Genomic DNA, 14,201 nt, shown 5'->3' with positions numbered 1-14,201 from the left:
GGGGGCAGTTTTAGTGTCTTTGGCTTTAAAGATAGAAACACAATGAAACAGATGCCTCTTTCTCCAGTTCGTACATGTTTTGGACACCATGCAGATAACATGATTAGGAGATCTTCATACACTGCTTGAGTTCTCCTTCTCGTACCCAGAAAGGACTGATGCCTCCATTGCCTCTTTTCCCCAACTTACAGCAAATTACATTGTATAACAATGACTGTAACCAAATCTTGGGTTAGTTATTCATGTGTTACTTGTTTCATGGGGGCAGAAAAAACGTAAATAAAAGAACAACTTCTGGAAACCAATCGGAACGTATTGCCTCTTTTCCATTTGCTTTAAGGATTAACGCGACCCAAATACAATTACAGCCGATGATAAGGGCATTTTAATGGAAAGAAATATAGCGTTAATTGTATTATACTGAATGAAAATTAAATTACCAGAGCGAAAAGTACTTGGCTGATTTTTAAACTTTTGAATGTGATGTAATAAATCCTGCAGAGTGGGCTGTGATTTGATTATTTTCGTCTATACACTGCAGACAACATTTCAGTAGATCAAATTCTATGTGAATCAAATGATGACATGATTCCTATGTCTGAGTATTTGAGTAAGAAGAAAAATTGACAACCGGTGCTATTACGAGATGTGGTATTATTCTTATGATTACGTGATCCTTTCAAGCAAAGACATCTGAACATCTATCATTTGATAAATGATGAAAAATAAATGCCGACTTTGTAATGTTCCATCATCAAAACTAAAGATTTGATTATATCTGTCATCGGTATGCGGCATCAGTGACAAAAATGGTGTCCGATACAATTCCCTTAGTTTGGTTTGTATCATATCATTCCGGTTTATTTTCGGATAACAATTGGCTTGGCTATGGATGTGTTTGTGACGGGTGCCAGCGGTTGGGCAGGATACCCTCATCTTTTCGCGAAGACCTGGTATCATCACAATTTGATAGTGATTCATTGCCCCATCTCATGATTTAATCGGAATCGTACAACTGGATGTTTGGCAGAGATTTCTTATGAAATATGACAAGGGTTTTGTCGCTTTTATTTATTATTATTGGGATGTGAAAATAAACCTGAACCAACATTATGATGTCCTATCTTCTGTGTTGATTGATATCAGCTAGGTTGAATCAAAATGCATTATTTTGTATTCGTTGTCAATATAATCTACCTAATTGCGTGCAATAAGAATACACGAAACTCATATTGGTGACAAATTGAAAATAAACTGGACAGTCATTGATTAGTCTCTTAATAAACTTTCATAAAGAATGCAATTGTTTCTTTTTTGTACAAAAGAAACGTCGAGACGTGCCAATGCAGTTGCATACAGTTTGTTTACCAAGGAGGGGTTCAACATGTGTTTGTATTAGAGGTCTCACATCCACATTTTCAGAACCTCTCTTCTTGGTTGAAATAAAAATGGCTCTGACTTCATGGCTATTGATTGGAATGCACACGAATACATGTCATCAAACCAAATACTATGCCATCAACCATATAACATGTATCATAAGCATTAGCGATACACCAAGCAGCAAATACTACACTGCAGAAACGTGATGAAGGTGTTCAAGTGAAGAATTGACTTGACTTTGTATGTGTTTGTGACAGGTATCACCGGTTTGAAAGGATGATATGCTCCCCTGTTATCATCGCTATTTGATAGTGACTCGTAAACACTTTTAATATAGTCGGAAGTCTGCAATGGACTGTGTCATTCAGCAGAAATGTCTATGGAAAGGGTTTTGTCCTTTTAGTTAATGCTTATGACCATTGTTTTGTCGCTTTGGTCACAGATTGATCAGTCTGCTGATTGTGCACACAACAAACCACTTGTCAAGACGTACCAATGCAGTTTGATGCAATATATATATAAAAACAAAGACAGCAAAATTACTAATACAATTATTATAGAAGTACGTTTATGTTATACAGTATTCAATAACCCTTGTAAATCATGGTGCTGTTTGTGCCAGTATCTAACATTTTTAAGAACTATAGTCAGTTTATGAGATAACTTCCTATTAGGCACTTCAACATTACCTTTGATGAATCTTTCCAAGTCATTAAGGCGATTTGGTAGCCATTGTTTTTGCTAAAAAGAAATCGATGCCAGTCTCCTTTGCATTACTTAACGGATTATCTTCCAATTTCGGATAGAATTTCTTTCGATTCGATCTGTTATTAAAGGATTTCAAAGAATTTCTTCTTTTGTTTTAGTTATTCAAAGTGTTGATATGTTTGTGTGAAAGTCCTAAATGGCTCTATTACCCACTTGGGATCGAAGATTATTCATGCTGAGGAATATTATCTCCTTGTGCTCAATATATTTTTTTATCATTCCACTGTTATTGGTGCTGGAACCATGCCAACAGCTGCCAACACGGGGCTTACCATGATACAAAACCCCTGGTTGTTCCTGCTATGCTTGATGTACATAGGGAATTGCAGTTTGATATTCCCTGATGGTGTAGACCCAAACAATGATGGACGAGGATCTTTCTGTATTGTTGGTGTTTAATTATGGTCAGGGAATTGAGATAAAAGATAGGCCGGTAATAAACTTAGCTGTATCAATGATTCAGACCTGTACAGTCACTGGGCATGTACATATAGGTATACGGCTGAGACGTGTGATAAACACGAGATTTCCAGTGGGTCAGTTGAGTTGAGAAGGAGTGCTCTCAAACGAAAGATTTAATTGCATGCAAATACCACACTTTCCTGGAGACACTGTATACAAAGTTGAAGTATATCAGTAGTGAGTGTGATGACAGTGTGCGAACACCTGGTACCATTCTTTTAGTCAGTAGTGAGTAATGATATTATGTCAGTGAACTTTGTGATAACAGTGCGAACATCTGGTACCTTTCTTTTACGTTAGTAGTGCATAATGATATTATGTCAGTGAACTTTGTGATAACAGTGCGAACACCCGGTACCATTCTTTTACGTCAGTAGTGAGTAATGATATTATGTCAGTGAATTTTGTGATAACAGTGTGCGAACACCTGGTACCTTTCTTTTACGTTAGTAGTGCATAATGATATTATGTCAGTGAATTGTGTAACGACAGCGGGCAAACACCTTGTTCCATGTTTCTTTGTCATGGATCTGTGTGATGACAGTGTGCAAAGATCTAGTGCCATGCTCTTATGTCAGTGATCTGTGTGATGACAGTGTGCAAAGATCTAGTGCCATGCTCTTATGTCAGTGATCTGTGTGATGACAGTGTGCAAAGATCTAGTGCCATGCTCTTATGTCAGTGATCTGTGTGTTGACAGTGTGCGAACACCTAGTTCCATGCTTTTATGTCAGTGATATGTGTGATGACAGTGCGTGAACACCTTCAACCATGTGTTTATTTCAGTGATCTGTGTGTTGACAGCGGGCGAACACCGTGTACCATGTTTTATATCAGTGAACTGTGTGTTGACAGTGTGTGAACATTTAGTAACATGCTCTTATATCAGTGAACTGTGAGTTGACAGGGTGTAAACACCTTCAACCATGTGTTTATGTCAGTGATCTGTGTGTTGACAGTCGGCGAACATCTAGTACCATGCTTTTATATCAGTGAATTGTGTGTTGACAGTGTGTGAACATCTAGTACCATGCTCTAATATCAGTGAACTGTGAGTTGACAGTGTGTGAACACCTTCAACCATGTGTTTATGTCAGTGAACTGTGTGTTGACAGTCAGCGAACATCCAGTACCATGCTCTTATATCAGTGAACTGTGAGTTGACAGTGTGTGAACACCTTCAACCATGTGTTTATAACAGTGATCTGTGTGTTGACAGTCGGCGAACACCTAGTGCCATGCTCTTATATCAGTGAACTGTGTGTTGACAGTGTGTTAACATCTAGTACCGTGCTCTTATATCAGTGAACTGTGAGTTGACAGTGTGTGAACACCTTCAACCATGTGTTTATGTCAGTGATCTGTGTGTTGACAGTCGGCAAACACCTAGTACCATGCTTTTATATCAGTGAACTCTGTGTTGACAGCGGGCGCACATCTAGATCCATGCTTTTATGTCAGTGAACTTAGTGTTGACAGTGTGTAAACACCTTCAACCATGTGTTTATTTCAGTGATCTGTGTGTTGACAGCGGGCGGACACCTAGCACCATGCTTTAATATCAGTGAACTGTGTGTTGACAGTGTGTGAACATCTAGTACCATGCTCTTATATCAGTGAACTGTGAGTTAACAGTGTGTGAACATCTAGTACCATGCTCTTATGTCAGTGAACTGTGTGTTGACAGTGTGTGAACATCTAGTACCATGCTCTTATATCAGTGAACTGTGAGTTGACAGTGTGTGAACATCTAGTACCATGTGTTTATGTCAGTGATCTGTGTGTTGACAGTCGGCAAACACCTAGTACCATGTTTTTATATCAGTGAACTCTGTGTTGACAGTGTGTTAACATCTAGTACCATGCTCTTATATCAGTGAACTGTGAGTTGACAGTGTGTGAACACCTTCAACCATGTGTTTATGTCAGTGATCTGTGTGTTGACAGTGGGCGAACACCTAGTACCATGCTTTTATATCAGTGAACTTTGTGCTGACAGTGTGTGAACATCTAGTACCATGCTCTTATATCAGTGAACTGTGAGTTGACAGTGTGTGAACACCTAGTATCATGCTTTTATGTCCGTGTCAACACGTGTGTGTGAACACCTACAACCATGTGTTCATATCCGTGATCTGTGTGTTGACAGTCGGCGAACACATAGTACCATGCTTTTATGTCAGTGAACTGTGTGTTGACAGTGTGTGAACATCTAGTACCATGCTTTTATATCAGTGAACTGTGTGTTGACTGTGTGTGAACACCTAGTACCATGCTCTTATGTGAGTGAACTGTGTGTTGACAGTGTGTGAACACCTACAACCATGTGTTTATGTAAGTGATCTGTGTGTTGACAGTGGGCGAACACCTAATACCATTGCCGTTATGGCAGTGATCAGTTAGACGATATCTGTGGTCGGCTGTAATTTTTGATCTGTAACCTTCACGCATGGATGATTGGAGGAAATGCATACACGCCAGTTTAGTGAACCTCATCATTAGTATGTTCTCACAAACCAAACAAATCTCCGTCAAACTGCATGCCGCTAGTGTCTTCGTAGTGTCTATTGTACTTTGAAACGAATAGTGGCGGAACAATTCATGAAGCCTTCAACACTATTACCATGATCCGCTTGGTGTGCAGTCAGCATGTCCCTCCTTACTCATAGTACTCTTTGTACCTGGAGGGGGCACGGGTGGACCAGTCGTCTAAGGCGCCGCGATTCGCTGTGCAGAGTTGCGTCCCTTGGGCACGCCAGAAACCTATGATTGTGGGTTCGAATCCCGGTTCGCCCCAATTATGTTTCTAGGTTTGTCAGCACCATACCCGTGCTCGTGGGTTTCACCAAAGTGGTAAACGTCTTAGACCTGCACCACTTCGGGCTTTCCTCCCACATTAAGCTGACACGCCTTATAACTGGAATACTGTTAAAAGCGGCATTAAACCCAACACACTCACTCACTCTTTTTACCTGGGGACAGTCTTAGGCACTGCAATTCGCAGTGCAGTGTTGCTTCCCTTGACCACGCCAGAAGCCTATGATTGCAGGTTCGATTCCCAGTCCGCCCGATAATGTCTCTTGGTTTGTACCATATCCGTGCTTGTGGGTTTCACCAAAGTGGTGAACCGTCAGAGACTAGTATCCCTATGGCCTTCCCTCCCACATGAAGGTAACACGCCATGATATCACTCGAATACTTTGAAAGACGGCGTTAACCCCCACCCCTACCCCACTACAATGCCTCGCCCCCTCCCCTATTCAGGCCTCCTGGCCCACAGTCTATTGGTCCCTGGCCTATTCTCTCTCCCCACCCCCAAGGTCATCTACCCCCAGGTCTACCCCACCTCCCCGTGCTAGCCCTCCTGGGGTAGTTGATAGGGGTACCTGCCCGGGGGGATAGGCCTAGCCCCCCTTTCAAGCATTGCATGTAAGCTTGGGCTTTGGTATATGAGTTACATGGTATAGCTTCATGGTTACCGTGGTATAGCATTTATAACAGTGTCGTTACTTTACCATTAGTAAACACATCCATATCCACATTGCTCATCTATTTTTCAGGAACAACAACTGTTTTGACCATGACGATTTGTGGAATTGAAAACAAGACTGATTTTCCTAAGATATCCTATATCACGGCCCTAGACATGTATGTAGCTGTGTGCTTTGCCTTTGTTTTGGCCACCATACTAGAGTTCGCCTTCGTCCATTACTTTACCAAATACGGCACCGGGGAACCTCTACTGTACGAGTCAAGCGAGGACGAAGAGGACAGTGTGTTTGAAGAGGTAAACGTTTCCTTATTCCTGTAAGAGGTTGGTTTGAGTAATTCCATGAGACTGCCATGGTCCTCAGGCAAACAGCTAACCCTATCTACCCATCCATATATCAACCTACAATCAAAATCAACCCACCAAACATCATCCATCGACCAAACATCATCAATCGACCAATCATCACCCACCCTCCAAACATCATCCACACACCAACCGTCATCCACCAACCAAACATCATCCACACATCAAACATCATCCACCCACCAAACATCATCCACCCACCAAACATCATCCACCCACCAAACATCATCCGCCCACCAAACATCATCGGTCCACCAGAACATCATCCACACACCAACCGCAAACCACCAACCAACACCATCCAAACACCAAACATCATCCACCCACCAACCGTCTTCCACCAACCAAACATCATCCAGACACCAAACATCATCCAGACACCAAACATCATCCACACAATAACCGTCTTCCACCAACCAAACATTATCCATATACCAAACATCATCCTCACAATAACCGTCATCCACCAACCAAACATCATCCAGATACCAAACATCATCCTCACACCAACCGTCATCCACCAACCAAACATCATCCACCCACCAAGCATCATCCGCCCACCAAACATCATCCAAACACCAACTGTCATCCACACACCAAACATCCTCCATCCACACACCAAACATCATCCACCCACCATCATCCACACACACATTATCCACCATCCATCATCCACACACCAAACATCCTCCATCCACACACCAAACATCATCCACCCACCATCATCCACACACACATCATCCACCATCCATCATCCACACACCAAACATCATCCACACACCAAACATCATCCATACACAAAACATCATCCACCACCAAACATCATCCACACACCAAACATCCTCCACACACCAAAAACATCATCCACCACTAAACATCATCAACACACCAAACATAATCCACACACAAAACATCATCAGTCCACCGAACATCATCCATCCACCAAACATCATCCACCCACCAAACATCATCCACACACCAAACATCATCCACACACCAAACATCACCCACACACCAACCGCAAACCACCAACCAACACCATCCAAACACCAAACATCATCCACCCACCAACCGTCTTCCACCAACCAAACATCATCCAGACACCAAACATCATCCAGACACCAAACATCATCCACACAATAACCGTCTTCCACCAACCAAACATTATCCATATACCAAACATCATCCTCACAATAACCGTCATCCACCAACCAAACATCATCCAGATACCAAACATCATCCTCACACCAACCGTCATCCACCAACCAAACATCATCCACCCACCAAGCATCATCCGCCCACCAAACATCATCCAAACACCAACTGTCATCCACACACCAAACATCCTCCATCCACACACCAAACATCATCCACCCACCATCATCCACACACACATTATCCACCATCCATCATCCACACACCAAACATCATCCACCCACCATCATCCACACACACATCATCCACCATCCATCATCCACACACCAAACATCATCCACACACCAAACATCATCCATACACAAAACATCATCCACCACCAAACATCATCCACACACCAAACATCCTCCACACACCAAAAACATCATCCACCACTAAACATCATCAACACACCAAACATAATCCACACACAAAACATCATCAGTCCACCGAACATCATCCATCCACCAAACATCATCCACCCACCAAACATCATCCACACACCAAACATCATCCACACACCAAACATCACCCACACACCAAACATCACCCACACACCAAACATCATCCACCACCAAACATCATCAACACACCAAACATCATCCACCACCAAACATCATCCACCCACCAAACATCATCAGCACAAGTGGGTGGCCAAGTCGTCTAAGGCGCCACGATTCGCTGTGGAGAGTTGCGTCCCTTGGGCACGCCAGAAACCTATGATTGTGGGTTCGAATCCCGGTTCGCCCCGATTATGTTTCAAGGTTTGTCAGCACCATACCCGTGCTCGTGGGTTAAACCTCAACCTTTCCTCACACATTAAGCTGACACGCCGCGATATAACTGTAATACTGTTAAAAGCGGTTTTAAACCCAACTTACTCACTCCCTCTATCCAACATCCATGTATCAACCCTTTTATTATTCACCCACATATTCATCCATCATCTTTCCATCCATCCACCTTTCCGCCATCTATAAATCCAGACTCCATCGTCATTCATCAACCATGCATCCAGTATATTTCTACGCTTCAATCTCAACCACCTACTCATATGTACATGTGTAATTATGTATCTACCATATCACGCATCTGTCCATATATCGTACTTGCACCCTAAAATATACCTGATCAACATCAATACACACATATTAACCTGTATACACACAACACAGAACTGTACGTTTGAATTAATACAGCTACACATGTTTCACGTATTCCTGATGTTTTGGATGTGTCGAGTTCTTTGTCAGCATGATCAATAGGCGTGAAACATAAAGTTTCCAGTTCCCTCTAGTGAGGTCTATTCATTCTTGTGTTCACAGTTTTGGAGAAAATTAAATGAAAGCCTTTACAACCCGAAGGTTTTCGCCGCAAATGTAAATTCGATGGCCAATATATGAAGTATTGGTGTTTGCTATGAAATGTTTCTTAATCCACAATGTGTGAAAAGATAGTGTGGTCTTGTCTGCAAAGAACGACAAATGATACAGATATTTCACGTGTGGCATGGCGATCTAATCGTCTTTGCGGATTCTATTTCAAAACATAAATACGTTACAATGAATTTACAAATAACACTTACTGACGAACACGGTTTCGATAAGACTAAAATCATGTTCTATCTAGCATTCATTGTCATAGCAATCAAAAAAGGAGAGAAAGGGACAGAGAGAAAGAAAAAGGAAAAAGTGGTCTTAACAAAACAAACTTGCTACTCTATTGTTTGCGTATGTAAACTAGAACGAAATCCAACTGTGTGAATGTAACTGGAATGCCCTAGGGAGTTTGTTTATACTCATGACTCAAATTTAGATGTCTGGGCGCTTTCCTAATATCTCTTAAGGGAACCAGTGTTCTAACGATCCAAAAACTCGTCTTGCAGAATAACATCCCTTGTCTGTGCCAGGATCCGCTTGCATGGTTCCAATCCCACATTCGTACTAGTAGCTCCGACCAATGAAATAAACGTTTTCGGACAGAGTCACTTTGGGACTGCCACTCTGATACGCATAAAAACTTAAATTAATCCCTTTACGGGCGAGGACTTCCAGCTACAACGAGCCTCGTCAGGCTATACATAACGGATAACATCGCAGAACAATGACATCCTGAATTTCCCCAGGGAACAAGGAAAATATACCTGACCCTTCATACTGTAGAACTTAATTGAAGTCCAATGATTCTGCTTTCCTTATTTTCTAACAGCTTATCTTTGTTCAAAATTAAGTTTATACATTGCGAAAACTGCACATTGCCCGCTTTACAATTTCGGGATAATACATGACATTGTATATACATGTTTTAACTGATTAGATGAATATTCCTAATAATACTTCGAAGAACGCCGAGAATGGTTGGTAAATTGTTATGATAAACAAATCAATCTACAAGGAAAAGATACATTTTAGAAAATCAAGAATATTGACAAATTGATTCAGTATTCACTGGCCCAAAATACAATAATATAAAGGTTTACTTGTATGAGCATATTAGTCTTTTACACTCAAAGAGAAAACATATGACAATTCCTTGTATTTTGAACACTGTATAAATACAAGCTTGTATTATTAATAATATCAAAACTCTTTGACATCATTAATTTTGTAAAAGTGTGATATGCAGTAGGGTACAATGTGTAATGCTCGAGCGTTTACAGCGGTGTAGGCCTCACAAACAAAAAAACCCATGAAATTCATCTTCAATGTGATCATAATTACCACAGTATGGAAATGGTATTGTACAATATATAGTTGAGTATAAACCTAATGGTACAACACCCGTTGATATTTGCACATTTACTTACCCCAATATATTTACACAAATGTCCTTGACCGTGACCTTGTGTTCATTGTCTGTTCTTATTTATTTCCTACCAGACGTTTGAAGAAGAACAAGAATGCCCCGACCTCGAATCTAATGGCCTTGACGGATCACACATGCCGAAATCTGCTAAGGGTGGTAGCTTTGGGAGGAACTTGCTTGCCAAGGTGTGCGACTGTCTCCACTGCATCACACACACAAAGGTGTACTATGGCTTTAAGAAAAAGGATATGACTGGCTTCATTAACAGCGTGAGCCAGATTGATAAGTCCTCAAGGGTATTATTTCCTGTGACGTTTTTGATCTTCAATGTAGTGTACTGGGTGTCCTATTCTCGATGGAAGGTGTAACGTATTGTGGAGACTCAAGGTTGTGACGTTGTTGTCGAGCTCACAGAAGACGAGCAGTTCAATGGAACTAAGCAGGAGTGGATGGTTGATTAAATGTTGCTGACCTAATAACGCCGGTGACAGGGGGGAGGCGCGACAGCCGATGTGACTTCCCTTGAAGGACAAGGAAATTAACGGAACTGACCTACAAAAGAGCTTGATGTGGAAGCCCCGAGACACTGTCGTCCATGAGACTTGACTGACATAGTCATTATTGCGATGGACTTCGGCAATAAACTTGTTTGTCAAAAAGAGAAAGTGCTTATTATCAAACATCAATTGTGCAATAAGAACTTCGAATATATCAACGATAAAAGTACGACGGACACATGGCGATCTGTTTTATATCTTTCATGTCATCCAAAGAAGTGAGCTTGTGTAAATATGAACGTCATCCCCAGAATATGACTCGATTATCCGACTAACAGATTCCTCTGGGTGTAAAAGGCAAAATAGCTGTGAATATTTTATGAATGGATGACTGAAACTCAGTGATGACACCATGTGTTAAAACTGTCCTTTTCGGATCGAAGTCGCTGAGATGTGAAGATCTCTACTGTGTGTGTAACAATGGGTTTCAAAATGTATGTTTCATATACTGCCTCTGTAACACAAACAATGCAACGTGGATATCAGCGTTTATTCCATTAGTATTTCCTGAACACATTTCAAACTGTACAATCTGGTAACACTGTTGCCAATTTGCTGAATCAGATTCTTTGTCTGAATCCACATAGTTTCTTTCGTTGACTCTTCTATCATAACTATATGGCGAGTCTTCAAGAGCAATATTTCATGTCATTGAATGTGAGAACATAGATTCATAGATATTCTGATTTTTTTTTTTAGGATGATTAGGGGTTAAGATGAGAAGAATGTTCATCATCGTAAACATGTTATGTGTCAATTTCCATCGGCTGTATTTGAAAAACCGATGGAAATGGACGAGAAAATGGTTTAACGTGACAAGTTCATGCAAGCAATAGATAAACAAATGAAACTGCTGTTTTTGCTCTCTTTTTCGTGGTTAAATCATCCAGTATGCAATAGCCGTGGCGAGGTTCAAAGTCGATGCCTTGTAATTTTCATGAAATTGACATTTTGTGTATGCGCTGAAACCATATCAGTGTATATATTAAACATGCCACTGTAGAGAGTTTTCGTTCTCGTTTTCTTTCTTTACAATCATTGTAACTATTGAAGATAAATATAATTCAAAATTCACATGCATGATTCATATGCGGACTGTTTATCTTTGTAACCTTCTCATGCTAATAATGTTTTTTTATGTTCGAAAAAACAGTTTGATCACACCGCTCGCGACTTGGTAATTTCTTAGAAATCAATTGCATACTAGGTGTTTTTTTATGGATTTTAATGTTAAATGTAAAAGTAGTTTTCCTTAATCACGTATTTGAACAACTTGTCATTCGGTTTGGCGAAATAGACGTTAATTAAATAAAAACAGTTTGATCAATTTTTGTCTGAACAAATTCGATTTAGTAATTATATTTTCAACATTCTGCTAACTGAGTTCAGCTGTCATGGAAGCAGGTGACGTCATCCATTGTATTATGATGTCATCACTTACCATGTTGACGTCATATCATTTCAAAATGACGTCATGTCTGTCTCTGAACTATGGGAAATACGTAGAACGAGTGTGTAAATGGCTGTAAACTGCTGGGCAAAAGAAAGTATACACCCATGTTTGATGGTGGCTAAAACTATAACAAACAATGGTTATTCGATCGTGATGTATTTACAATAGTTTTCTTTTAGACCTTGTTTGCAGTGTTTCAGTTATTATTTTCAGTCTGGAAATGTTTCAATAACGTGTGTTCGATTTTGGTCAAAACAGTTTTCAAGTGTATACTTTCCTTTGCCCGGCAGTGTATTTTTCAATGTCGATGATATAACATGTGTTTTCATATTTGTGTTTTCTTGCGGGGTATTTTCAATCTCCGGAAATATTATATTTATCTTCTAATTTGGATCAGTTCAGCACAAGCTCATATATTTATTTGAAGTATCAGCAATGCAGCTGTGACTCCTTATTTTCAGAGAAGACCAAAACATGACACTGTCCTTTTATATGATCCCGTTAGATCTCTGGGTACAGCTATTCAGTTGTATATACGTGTGACAAAGATTCCTCTTTTTGTGTGGTGTTCAGGAATACGGGACGACACTCCGTACTTCAGACATGTTTCTTTTGAATTCATCATAATACTTTTAACATTACATCTGACGAGGACCTGAGTTCTGGACGTAAAAATATAATAATTGATTCATCTCATATCAATACCACTCTTCATGACAATTTCGATATATCCCCTTTGCATCAACTTCGCTGAAACAAATGACTAAGTGTTGATTTTTACACCTTTAATAGCTGCTTTTAAAATCATTTGCTTTAAGAAGCTTCAATTGTATTGTTGTTTTATGAATTTCCTCTTTATTCTTAAGTAGGTCAAGGTCCCATTTGAGTTCAAACAGATTTCAACATATTGTTAAACATTACAGTTAACATGGGTTTATACATCGTCAATATTTCAAAGTAGTGTATATAAGAGTGTGAAGTATCTACATTTTTAAGACCCGAGTTCGATTCCCGACATGGGTATTTCTAGTGTCCCCCGCCGTGATGTTGCTTGAATATTGCTAAAAGCGGCGTAAAACCATACTCACTCACTCACAGTTTGTGTGTCTTCAGTAACACATCACGACATGTCAGCGATATTTGAAATCATATGACCTTACTTTGTAAAGACATTTGTACATTTAGTCACACACAACATTATCTATCAAGGCTGTCTGCAAACAACTCGTCTTGGTCAGACAAACCAGTGGTTGATAGCATGAACATCCGTTCCTGCCGAAGGTGCACGATGACACGAAGTTAACTCGGTCCCAAACGTAAACCACCCGATCCTCATTAGATGGATTACACGCAGACAGGAGACCTATGGGCAGGTTGATGCTCGCAACTGGGGTTAATGGACAACAGCACACATCACATCGCCATGCTTCAGTATTGGATGACTGCCCCCGTGGTCTAGTGGTAGAGCGTCCGCCCGGAGAGCGGAAGGTCCGGCGTTCGATCCCCGACCGCGTCACACCAAAAGACGTTAATAGGTGGTACTTGTTGTTATCCTGTCTGGCGCTCGGCATAAAGGGGCTAAAACAAGGACTGGTCCGTATACCGTGTCTGAGTGAGGTATTCATGTTAAACGCGGCATGGTATCTCGGTGTGCTAGCACTATAAATCGGGATCAGTTCGGACTAGTTCTAACACACACACACACACACACACATACACACAC

The 14,201-nt window shown here is 40.6% G+C and overlaps 1 protein-coding gene across 1 annotated transcript; it reads left to right on the top strand.

Moving 5' to 3' along the window:
* Positions 1 to 6,456: 6,456 nt before the first annotated feature.
* LOC139450810 (uncharacterized) lies at positions 6,457 to 11,733 on the top strand. Its single transcript, XM_071232649.1, has 3 exons — positions 6,457 to 7,053; positions 10,543 to 10,764; positions 11,725 to 11,733. Exons 1-3 carry the CDS (start codon positions 6,457 to 6,459, stop codon positions 11,731 to 11,733), a joined length of 828 nt encoding a protein of 275 aa, XP_071088750.1.
* Positions 11,734 to 14,201: the final 2,468 nt, after the last annotated feature.

This window comes from Haliotis cracherodii, unplaced genomic scaffold (assembly GCF_022045235.1).
Source record: "Haliotis cracherodii isolate W230 unplaced genomic scaffold, xgHalCrac1.p SCAF_8, whole genome shotgun sequence".
Taxonomy (NCBI): domain Eukaryota; kingdom Metazoa; phylum Mollusca; class Gastropoda; order Lepetellida; family Haliotidae; genus Haliotis; species Haliotis cracherodii.
Note: the sequence above shows the minus strand (reverse complement) of the source record. Positions and strands in the feature narration are given on the sequence as shown.

What these genes read in the sequence shown, in the direction of transcription:
- LOC139450810 (XM_071232649.1), top strand. Translation starts at nt 6,457, where the DNA reads ATGGTCCTCAGGCAAACAGCTAACCCTATCTACCCATCCATATATCAA. An exon ending in ACATCATCCAAACACCAACT is followed by an intron (nt 7,054 to 10,542) that starts GTCATCCACACA and finishes ATTTCCTACCAG; the next exon opens with ACGTTTGAAGAAGAACAAGA.